Source organism: Mercenaria mercenaria, chromosome 6 (genome assembly GCF_021730395.1).
Source record: "Mercenaria mercenaria strain notata chromosome 6, MADL_Memer_1, whole genome shotgun sequence".
NCBI lineage: Eukaryota > Metazoa > Mollusca > Bivalvia > Venerida > Veneridae > Mercenaria > Mercenaria mercenaria.
This window is the reverse complement of record NC_069366.1, coordinates 57,347,088-57,359,353: the sequence shown is the minus strand read 5'-3', so window position 1 is coordinate 57,359,353 and position 12,266 is coordinate 57,347,088. Positions and strand designations below refer to the sequence as shown.

The following is a 12,266-nucleotide window of genomic DNA, read 5'->3' as shown; positions in this document are numbered from 1 at the left end:
ATACAATTTTTTTTTGTTTTGACAAAGACATCTGCCTGTAAATGTTAAATTTTGCCCAAATACTTCACAGATATGCACATTGAATTTCATCTATTTCATTTCTTAATTACAACATGTTTCTGAGGCAGAACAACCTGCTGTTACAATAACAGCAATATTTTTTTAACTTTCAAATATGTATTATTTAAAAAATGTTTGTATTGCAAATACATTCTAATCCAACATAAAATAAATAGGATGATCTTTACACTGTTTTTGGGATACTAGTATGACTTTAGTTAACAAATAATGATTAACACTAGTATATTGGCAGCAACATTTTGCATGTTCTATTTTTGGTGTTATTTATTGATTTTGATTTTACTTTATTTATTTCAGGTACTTTGGTGTAGCTGGGTTATAAAGGGACCTACAAAGTCCTACTATTTTGCCGGAGACACAGGCTACTATGACAAACTGTTTCAAGCAATAGGGAACAAATACGGTCCGTTTGATTTGGCTGCAATACCTATAGGAGCTTATGAGCCCAGGTATAATATCTTAAATCTAGTACTTGAGTATTTAATCATTAAATTTTGGTGTATTGGGCTTTGTTTGTAAAGACATTTTGTTTTTGCAGAATGGCACTGATGTTGTCTGAAGAATTTTTAAGTAACTTTCTTGTGGAGTCTTTCTGTATCTATGAGAGATAGAGTACCAATGTGGGACAGTCATATCTTACCTGACTTACATCACATCTATCATAAACTACTTTATTTGAAGAAGTCACTTACCTTGCAAGTGCACAATTTTTACCATAAACGAAAAGAACTGGATGGTGAGAAAATAAATCTACCATGCCCATTAAGTTGTAGTTAAGGAAATCCTTACGTTGATGTGAGATAGGCCTGTGCCTGACAACTTAATAGAAACACATAGTTGGACAAATCTCAACCTTGTGCAGGATTTCATCAAATGATAGATGATGGAAGTTGGGGTTTCATTTTATACTCATTGTAGTAAATTTATTGATTTGAAAGAAACTTTGTGTTTTACAGATGGATTTTAGAATACCAGCATGTTGATCCCTCAGAAGCTGTAAAAATACATCAAGATGTTAAATCTAAGTGTTCTATAGGCATTCACTGGGGCACATTTAAAACATCAGCTTGTGAGGTACTGATGCACCTTTCACTGAAAATCAGATGTATCCTGTCAAATCTTTCATCATAACATCTCTCAGTGAAATCCTTCAATTTATGTTTAGTGTTTTAATCAAATGACATACTTTCAGGAAACATCAGAAAATATTGAAAATTATGTTTTAGTACATTTTGTAAATGGAAGATTCAAGACTGGTTTGACAGGATACATTTACATGGAAAATGTTTAATCCTCTATTCCTCACAGTGCCTGCCAGTTGTAGCTTTGGATGCAAATTGTTCTTTTATGGTTCTCTTTCTTAGTAGAAGCAGAATGTTTCTCACCTTCTGTAAGGAGAAAATATATTTTTAGCTTACCTGTCACATAGTGACAAGGTGAGCTTTTGTGATCACCCTTCGTCCATCGTCCGTCATCAGTCCGTCCGTGCGTCCGTCAAAAATTTCTTGTCTGCACGATAGTGGTTTCATTTATGATTTTATTTTAACCAAACTTGCACACAACTTGTATCACCATAAGATCTCGGTTCCTTTCTTGAACTGGCCAGATCCCATTATGGGTTCCAGAGTTATGGCCCCTGAAAGGGCCAAAATTAGCTATTTTGACCTTGTCTGCACAATAGCAGCTTTATTTATGATTTGATTTTTACCAAACTGGCACACAGCTTGTATCACCATAAGATCTTGGTTCCTTCCTTGAACTGGCCAGATTCCGTTATGGGTTCCAGAGTTATGGCCCCTGAAAGGGCCAGAATTAGCTATTTTGACCTTGTCTGCACAATAGCAGTTTCATTTATGATTTTATTTTAACCAAACTTGCACACAACTTGTATCACTATAAGATCTTGGTTCCTGTCTTAAACTGGCGAGATTCCGTTATGGGTTCCAGAGTTATGACCCCTGAAAGGGCCAGAATTAGCTATTTTGACCTTGTCTGCACAATAGCAGCTTCATTTATGATTTGAATTTAATCAATCTTGCACAAAACTTGTGTCGCCATAAGATCTCAATTCCTTTATTGAACCGGCCAGATCCCAGAATGGGTTTCAGAGTTATGGCCCCTGATAGGGACAAAATTAGCTTTTTAGCTCACCTGTCACAAAGTGACAAGGTGAGCTTTTGTGATCACGCAGCGTCCGTCGTCCGTCCATCCGTGCGTCCGTGCGTGCGTAAACTTTTGCTTGTGACCACTCTAGAGGTCACATTTTTCTGGGATCTTTATGAAAGTTGGTCAGAATGTTCACCTTGATGATATCTAGGTCAAGTTCGAAACTGGGTCACGTGCGGTCAAAAACTAGGTCAGTAGGTCTAAAAATAGAAAAACCTTGTGACCTCTCTAGAGGCCATATTTTTCACAAGATCTTCATGAAAATTGGTCAGAATGTTCACCTTGATGATATCTAGGTCAAGTTCAAAACTGGGTCACGTGCGATCAAAAACTAGGTCAGTAGGTCTAAAAATAGAAAAACCTTGTGACCTCTCTAGAGGCCATATATTTCACAAGATCTTCATGAAAATAGGTCAGAATGTTCACCTTGATGATATCTAAGTCAGGTTCGAAACTGGGTCACGTGGGGTCAAAATCTAGGTCAGTAGGTCTAAAAATAGAAAAACCTTGTGACCTCTCTAGAGGCCATATATTTCACAAGATCTTCATGAAAATTGGTCAGAATGTTCACCTTGATGATATCTAGGTCAAGTTTGAAACTGGGTCACGTGGGGTCAAAAACTAGGTCAGTAGGTCTAAAAATAGAAAAACCTTGTGACCTCTCTAGAGGCCATATTTTTCAATGGATCTTCATGAAAATTGGTCAGAATGTTCACCTTGATGATATCTAGATCAAGTTCGAAACTGGGTCACGTGCGGTCAAAAACTAGGTCAGTAGATCTAAAAATAGAAAAACCTTGTGACCTCTCTAGAGGCCATATTTTTCAAGAGATCTGTATGAAAATTGGTCAGAATGTTCAACTTGATGATATCTAGGTCAAATTCGAAACTGGGTCACGTGCAGTCAAAAACTAGGTCAGTAGGTCATAAAATAGAAAAACCTTGTGATGTCTCTAGAGGCCATATTTCTCAATGGATCTTCATGAAAATTAATGAGAATGTTCAGCTTGATGATATGTAGGTCAGGTTCGTAACTGGGTCATGTGTGGTCAAAAACTAGGTCAGTAGGTCGAAAAATAGAAAAACCTTATGACCTCTCTAGAGGCCATATTTTCACGAGATCTTCATGAAAATTGGTGAGAATGTTCACCTTGATGATATCTAGGTCAAGTTTAAAAGTGGGTCACATGCCTTCAAAAACTAGGTCATTAGGTCAAATAATAGAAAAACCTTGTGACCTCTCTAGAGGTCATATTTTTCAATGGATCTTCATGAAAATTGGTCAGAATTTTTTATCTTGATGATATCTAGGTCACATGTGCTCAAAAACTAGGTCACTTTGTCAAATAATAGAAATAACGACTTCATACTCAGTTCAACACTGGGTCATGTGGGGATAGGTGAGCGATTCAGGACCATCATGGTCCTCTTGTTTGACCTTGACTGCACAATAGCAGCTTCATTTATGATTTTATTTTAACCAAACTTGCACACAACTTGTATCACCACAAGATCTTGCTTCCTTTCTTGAACTGGCCAGATTCCTTTATGGGTTCCAGAGTTATGGCCCCCTAAAGGTCCAAAATAGGCTATTTTGGCTTTTGCAGCCATATAGAGACTTCATTTATGGTTTTATTTGATACAAACTTACTAAATATCTTCAACAACAATAAATCTATGATTCCATGACAAATCAGATCCAATCGTAGGTTCCAGAGTTATTTTATATCTGATTACCTCCCCTGATTGTAATCAAAATGGATTTATATCAGTAAGTACTTGTAGGACTTATTTGAAATTTCATTATTGTCATTAGTTGGACTGAGCCAATCAGGGTAGATAACTATGGACTGATTTTATGTCAAATTACCTCCCTTTATTTCAAATTAAAATGGGTATATCTCCATAACTAACGAAGATACTGATCTGAAATTTCATTTATGTCAACAGATTTATTTGGCAGATCCTTCTTTTGTTCACTTACAATAATTTTTTTTTTAATTACTTCCCTTTTACATTACTATAAATAGCTTATTTTTAGTAACTTTTTAATTATTGGCCGTAGGGAAAAACCGAGACAACTTTTCTGTGGTATAACATGGATGGTACCTCCAATTTTTAGATGTATTTTGACATATCTGTACCTTTTAAAAAAAAAATTTCTTTTTGGTTAAATTTCTTCCCTTTTAGTTGTTCCTGTCCTTTGGACTTAGATATTTTTTCTGAGAACCTTCTTGTCCTCAAGTGCAATGATAACAGGTGAGCGATATAGGGCCATCATGGCCCTCTTGTTATCCTTCCTTTGTGAATGAAGGATTAAGCATTTTCACATTTCTAGAATAGAACTTCACAGAGTATCTTATCCTGTCTCCAAGGTAATAAAACTGAGTTTGAAGACCAGTCTGAAAATGCAGCCTTGCTATTGGTCAGTTTCAAGACTATGCTCAGAGTTGGCCAATCAAAAGCTAGAGTTTTGAGACTGGTTTGCTGTCTCAGTTTTAGGACCCTTTACACTCAGTGATATTTTATAAATATTAATATGCATTATATGTATTACAATTTTATAGTCACTTGTAACCATGACAGCGACGTTTCAGATATATTACTGAGTACCAGCATGTTGACCCAGAAGAAGCCGTGAAAATTCACCAAGATTTGAAATCAAAACAATCTGTTGGAATGCATTGGGGAACATTTGAGTTAACGAATGAGGTATATAATGAGTGTGTCACAGTTTTAGCATTAAATCGGTCCTTTAAGACTGTTTTTCATGACACATGAAGTCAGTTGTATCCTGTAAAATCATTATTATTCAAGGGGGATTGGGTGGATGGGAAGGGGTAAATTATCTTAGATTGATATAGTTAGTACATATAAAATGTTTGTATTCTATTTTCTGGCCATCCAGATCCATATCTACGACATTGGGGTAGGAACAAAATGTATACTGCTAAATGGAAATAATACCCTGTCAGTTTTAGTGAGATTGTTGCTGTAACACGAGTTATGGCCTTTACATAGTGTTTCACTTTGATATATACTAATATAGGGTATTACTTTGCAAATAGCTAAGGTCCATTTTTTGTCAAGCCCGCTTGCGGAAGCAAAGACATAGTTGTCCAAATAAATGTTAGGTGTATGTGCGTGCGTGCATGCGTCCTGTTTTGTTTGTCTGGACCATAACTTTGACATGCATGGAGCAATCTTGTTTATATTTGACATGAATGTTGAATGCTGTGAGACAGAGTGTGATGTGAAAACCCTAGGTTCCTATCTCAAAGGTCAAGGTCACAGTTTGAGGTTAAAGGTCATGCCAAATCTTTCGTCTTGGGCGTAACTTTGACATGCATTGAGATTGAGGAATCTTGTTTATAATTGGCTTGAAGGTTAACCTCAGTGAGACGGATTCTATCTTAAAGGTCAAGGTCACAGTAAGTTGTCAAAGGGCAGGCTCGACATGTTGCCCGTGGGCATCTAGTGTTATGAATTATACTCGGCCAAGCTTAGTACATAAAATATATACTTTTTTTGGAGACTGAGATACTTGGTCTGGTCACAGGTCAGTAAAGCTCAACACTGAATACAAATTTATAACCTCTGAATTAAATTTCATAATTCTTATTTGTAAAAGTTGTTAATATTTTGTCTAAATGATTTGAAAGACTTTTGTAATATTCACATGCATGTAAAGTCATTGAAACTTCCCTGTCTTGTATATCTTACATCTAATTTAAAATGCCATGTTATTTCAGTTCTTTGCTGAACCCCCACAGAAAGTGGAAGAAGAAATGAAGAAAAAGGATCTAAGTCCAAACAAGTTCATAAGTCTGTGCCATGGCGAGACCTGGTGTGTAGGCGATGAGAGGCAAGAACCCCCTTTTATGACATATAAACCGAAGGGAGAAAACAGTAAAATGTAGGCACATATGGCTACTACTGCAGTTTATTTCTGTATCTGTTAATGGTACAAGCAATATCAGTCTGTATTGTGACAGTGTGCCTAGGACATTTTTATTATTTTCAGACTGTAAAAATGTTGAGCTTTTTTGTGTACTTTTTATGGTTTGTAGGATGAGTAACTAATTTAGAGCTAACACGATTTTAATTGCATATAAAAGATTGAAATGGTTTGTTCAATACAGATCATAATCTATATACAGACCATTTTTATGCCCCCCTTCGAAGAAGGAGGTGTATATTGTTTTGCAGATGGTCGGTCGGTGGGAATGTAGACCAATCCGTTTCCGGATGATAACTCAAGAACGCTTGGGCCTAAGATCATGAAAGTTGATAGGGAGGTTGGTCATTACCAGCAGATGACCCCTATTGATTTTGAGGTCTGTATGTCAAAGGTCAAGGTCACAGTGACCCTGAATAGTAAAACAGTTTCCGGATGATAACTCAAGAACACTTGGGCCTAGGATCATGAAAGTTGATAGGGAGGTTGGTAATGACCAGCAGATGACCCCTATTGATTTTGAGGTCAGTATGTTAAAGGTCAAGGTCACAGTGACCCTGAACACTAAAACGGTTTCCAGATGATAACTCAAGAACGCTTAGGCCTAGGGTCACGAAAGTTGATAGGGAGGTTGGTCATGACCAGCAGGTGACCCCTATTGATTTTGAGGTCAGTATGTCAAAGGTCAAGGTCACAGTGACCAGGAACAGTAAAATGGTTTCCAGGCAATAACTCTAGAACGCTTGGGCCTAGTATCAGGAAAATTGATAGTTAGGTTGGCCATGACCAGCAGATGATCCCTATTGATTTTGAGGACATTAGGTCAAAGGTCAAGGTCACATTGGCCAGGACAGTTAAAACGATTTCTGATCTTCTTGTCCAAAACATAGGGCCTATGGCTTTGATATTTGGTATGTAGCAAAATCTAGTGGTCCTTTACCAAGATTGTTCAGATTATATCCCTTGGGTCAAATATGGCCCCGCCCCGGGGGTCACATGGTTTATATAGACTTATATAGGAAAAAACTTTGAAAAACCTCTGGTCCAAAAGCACAGGGCCTAGGGATTTGATATTTTGTATATGACATCATCTAGTGGTCCTCTACTAAGATTGTTCAAATTACTCCCCTAGGGTCAAATGTGGCTCTGCCCTGGGGGTCACATGGTTTACATAGACTTGTATAGAGAAAAACTTTGAAAATCTTCTTGTCCAAACCACAAAGACTATGGCTTTGATATTTTGTAATGTAGCATCATCTAGTGGTTCTCTACCAAGTTTGTTCAAATTATTCCTCTAGGGTCAAATATGGCCCCGCCCCAGGGGTCACATGGTTTATATAGACTTATATAGCGAAAAACTTAGAATCTTCATGTCCATAACCTGCATCATTCAGATTTGGACTACATGTATAGTTTTGAGTGGCAAGATGAATGTTGACATGAGTTGACCTTGATCTTGACCTAGTGACCTACTTTCACATTTCTGTAGCTACAGCCTTCAAATTTGGACCACATGCATAGGTTTGTGTACCGAAAAAAACTTTGACCTTGTTATTGACCTAGTGACCTACTTTCACATTTTTGAAGGTACAGGCTTCAAATTTGGACCACATGCATAGTTTTTTGTTCCAAAATAAAATTTGACCTTGATTTTAACCTAGTGACCTACTTTCACATTTTCTCAAGCTAAGCCTTCAAATTTGAATCACAAGCATAATTTTGTGTACTGAAATGAACTTTGATCTTGAGATTGACCTAGTGACCTACTTTCACATTTCTGAAGGTACAGGCTTCAAATTTGGACCACTTGCATAGTTTTGTTCCGAAATAAAATTTGACCTTGATTTTGACCTAGTGACCTACTTTAACATTTCTCAAGCTACAGCCATCAAATTTGAACCACTTGCATAGTTTTGTGTACTGAAATGAACTTTGATCATGAGATTGACATAGTGACCTACTTTCACATTTCTGAAGCTACAGGCTTCAAATTTGGACCGCATGCATATTTTTGTGTTCTGAATTGAAATTTGACATTGATTTTTACCTATTACCTACTTTCACATTTCTCAAGCTACAGCCTTCAGATTTGAAGCACATGCGTAGTTCTGTCTAACGAAATGAACTTTGACCTTGAAATTGATCTAGTGACCTGCTTTCACATTTCTCAAGCCACAGCTTTCAAATTTGGACCACATACGCATTGTTTTGTACCGAAATGAAATTTGACTTTGATTTTGACCTTGAGCTAGTCTTGAAATTTGGAACATTCAAAAATGGCTCAGTGGATGGCGCCAAGATCACTCTGTAATCTCTTGTTAGGTTAATAGGTTAAAGGTCAAGGTCAGATTAAACCAGAATGGTAGAACTTTTGTTTACAGTGAGCATATAATTTCTGTTCCTTGTGCAATTACTGAATGCATCAAGGGGGGCATTTCATGTTCGACGAGCTCTTGTTATTGAGATAGACATACGAGACAAACACTAAAACTTTTTCTGGTATATTTATACAGTTAAGCTTGACGAATGTATTGAAGCAGTCAGTTTAAGAAGTGAAAAAATCTGGCAGCTTAAAGCAGTTGGCTGCTAAAGACAAGTTGGTGTTACAACAAAAAGTCAATTTAGGAAGTAAGCTGACTGGCTGCTTAAAGCAGTTGGCTGCTAAAGACAAGTTGGTGTTACAGCAGAAAGTCAATTTAGGAAGTAAGCTGACTGGCTGCTTAAGGCAGGTGGCTGTGTCCAATAAGACAGGTTCAACTGTGTAGGTAAAGGTTTAAGTACACTGAGTTACCATCCATCATTTCAACAAAGGATTTGAATGTTTAACCAATAATGTACATATGACTGCTTGTTTTTTAACATGAACTCAATGTTTAAGATCCTAAAACAATGCTATATGACTTAAATCAAAATCTATATCAAAATTTGTACATAGTATCATTTAACTTTTAGCCTGCTGGCTTCAAGTGATTCTGCCTTTACAGCCAGTGCAGACCAAGATCAGCCTGCACATCAGTTCACTATTCAGTCAGTAAATTTTCAGTAAACGCCCCTTCGAATAACAAATGGTTTTGCCCAAACTAAATGATGGTCCAGCAGACATATTATTTGTGTCATTTAGGTATGTGAAAATCAGATTTTGTCAAAATGGATTTGAATATTTATGATCAGCATTATATAATATTTCACATTTCATGTTTTGTATAGTCTGTGTTAGAATTGCCGGCAAGTTATTTCCTTCAGTTTTAGCTTGAATATTCTAAGGAAGTGAAAGCCATTCTTCTCATATGGGTGTCACCATCATACCTTTGTTCATGTTTTGCTAGAAGGCAATATCTCACTGATCATTGTTTCAATTAGATTGAAACTTCACACAATGCTTCCCAGGGACTAAAACAACTAAGATAAGCAAGTTGTTGAATCTATTGTAAATTATGGCCCTTTTTGACTTGAAAAATTTGATTGAAGTTTTATGTGCCATTAGCTGATGGGCAGTACATTTATCACAGAATGCTTCCTAGTCATCATACATACTTAAAGATGGTCAATCTCATATAAGCAACATTTTGTCACATTTTTCTCTGTCTGTATATAGGAGAGATCGTGTTTGTATACAAATCCCTTGTATTTTCTATTTTTAGAACTGATAAGACAAAGTTCGGGTGGACAGACGCCGAGCGTCCATGTTTTTTTTGTAAACAGTAATGTTTTTCTAACGGCTTAAACTTTCTTAAAACACAAATGATATCAATAATTTTTTGATCAATGGAAAGGATATAAAACAAGCAATTTATTGATTACTTTTAATTATCATTTCGAAATAAAATGGCTTTATTATGAATGCTTAACTTACAGTGTTTTTTCTAAAAGTTTGGAGCATCGCTACGCCGCTATTAAAATCATATGTCATTTAAAATGGTAATTCATTTCAAAAAGATATTTAAATGAGAAAATATGAAAATCGTAAGCGTTTCAAAACTTTTTGAATTTTTAAAATCCATAGATTAGCGAAAGAGTTATTAAAAATTAAAAATTCCGATCCCATACACAAACGGTGTAAAAAACATTTGTTTTGCCAACCACCAGATAAACAGATGTTAATGCGTGACATCAGAGTGATCTCTCCTATTCTGTTAAAGTTTTATTTGAAGATCAAACAAACATATTATATAGATAGATCCCTGTTAGAAATATGTGCTTTATTGATAATTTATGTGTTGTAATTGCCTCTGTTTAACATGAAATTGTTTAAAAAGTTGAGTGTCTGTTTTAGAGCAATTTCTTGTTTACATTTGGATGTGACAGACATAGTGATATTTCAACAAAATTAACTAAAAGTCAAGTTCTTAAACTGTATGTAGCTTCTGAATTATTTCCAACCTATCTTGGGGAAAAAGGAAAGTAATAAACTTGAATTTATAATGAATTTCAGCTAAATAAAAAATCTTTGATAAATGTAATATTAAATGGTTTATATGGAAATTGTTCATTAGGCCAAGTGTGTTTATCAAATTTATCCTTTCACTGAAATATGTCGTCTTGGTTCGGCAGTCAGGATAGGGACTGATCAAATGAAATTTTCAAAATATCCCCAAAGAAATTCTAACTTATATCAAGAACTAAATGAACACATATGAGCTGTGCCATAAGAAAACCAACATAGTGGCTTTGTGACCAGCATGGATCCAGACCAGCCTGCACAACCGCGCAGTCTGGTCAGGATCCATGCTGTTCGCTTTCAAACCCTATTACAATTGAAGAAACCATTAGCGAACAGCATGGATCCTGACCAGACTGCGCGTCCAGACATGCTGGTCGCAAAGCCACTATGTTGGTTTTCATATGGCACGGCTCAATTATGAGTGTATATAAGCAGATGTTAAAGTTTCAAACAAGTCCATAACTTGACCAAAATCTGTTAAACAACTTTAATTTTTACATTTTTAATTACCGACTCCTTCAGACTGAATAACAGAACTGAATTGTGATATTCCTGCTTATAATTGTGCTTCCTTTCTTCAGATATTATGCCTACATTTTTAGAAGTAATTGTTGGTACTACTTTACTGGTAATACAAATTTGTTAAAGTGTTCCGCACATTAAACATGTTAAATCTCATGATGTTGTTACGGTAACTTACCTTATTTTCAAATGCGCATATTATGCTACCTAAGCTCTCGTGTATTATTGTGCAGTGCCATTTTCATTGTTACGTTTTGTCTCAAAGACATTTTCCCCCATAATTGTGATTATGTATTATGCTTTTTATGTTGATAGTTCTGTTTTGTATTTGTTAATTAAAGATATGTATGATGTAATAACATGGAATCTTAATCTTGGTTTGCAGGTGATGTTTTTAAATAAAATCCTTTGTACTTGAATTTTTAATGTTATATTGGCCTTGTGTCTTTCTTCCACCAAAATAATTAAGGCATATGGTTTATTGTTTTTTATCACATGTTTGACGTCGCGGGAGTGTAATAAAGCCATTACATAAAAATGATAATACACTAGTGTAATAAAGCTTTGACGTCGACATCATTTATAGTGTAGGAGACATCGGTCAAATTGACTTGTTTATATAGTAAAAGAAAGTAGAATTTTTGATGTTTAAACAGGAAAAGCTAACATGTGATAAAAAGAATATTACATTTGTGACTTTCCACATTGAATTTATTAAACTCGTTGAATAAAATTGATAAAATGCTCGGCAGAGTCTCGCATTTTATCATTTTATTCAACTCGTTTAATAAATTCAATATGAAAAGACACTCGTAATATCCTCTATGTATAAACTGTCATCAGAGAAGGACAAGATATTAGTTTCATGAAGTAATGACAGTGTTGCTGCTTTCACTGGCTTCAACAAGAGTGTTGCTTAAACATGTTAAGGGGCCATCTGTAATAAGTTTGCCAACTTTAAATCAATTGCCTCGCACTGCTCTGGATTTGAAACCTTACCTTGTGTGTAGAATTTCATGTGAGGAAGCCATCTAGCTGGCTTACAAAACATTGATGGTTCTACTCTAGTACTTTCTTGTGCCTGAAATAATACATGAT

The 12,266-nt window shown here is 35.8% G+C and overlaps 1 protein-coding gene across 5 annotated transcripts in view; it reads left to right on the top strand.

Moving 5' to 3' along the window:
• The window catches only part of LOC123548809 (N-acyl-phosphatidylethanolamine-hydrolyzing phospholipase D-like), a 115,241-nt gene that overhangs the window by 26,692 nt on the left and 76,283 nt on the right, over positions 1 to 12,266 (top strand). For 3 of the 5 annotated variants that reach the window (XM_045336358.2, XM_045336359.2, XM_045336356.2), the window contains exons 4-6: positions 379 to 530; positions 1,038 to 1,155; positions 6,000 to 11,587. In XM_045336358.2, coding sequence (XP_045192293.2) covers positions 379 to 530; positions 1,038 to 1,155; positions 6,000 to 6,167 — 438 coding nt within the window. In that variant the 3' untranslated portion in view covers positions 6,168 to 11,587. Of the gene's footprint in view, positions 1 to 378; positions 531 to 1,037; positions 1,156 to 4,844; positions 4,960 to 5,999; positions 11,588 to 12,266 lie in introns of those variants that run through there. The other 2 variants (XR_008371370.1, XM_045336357.2) reach the window with 2 other exon arrangements.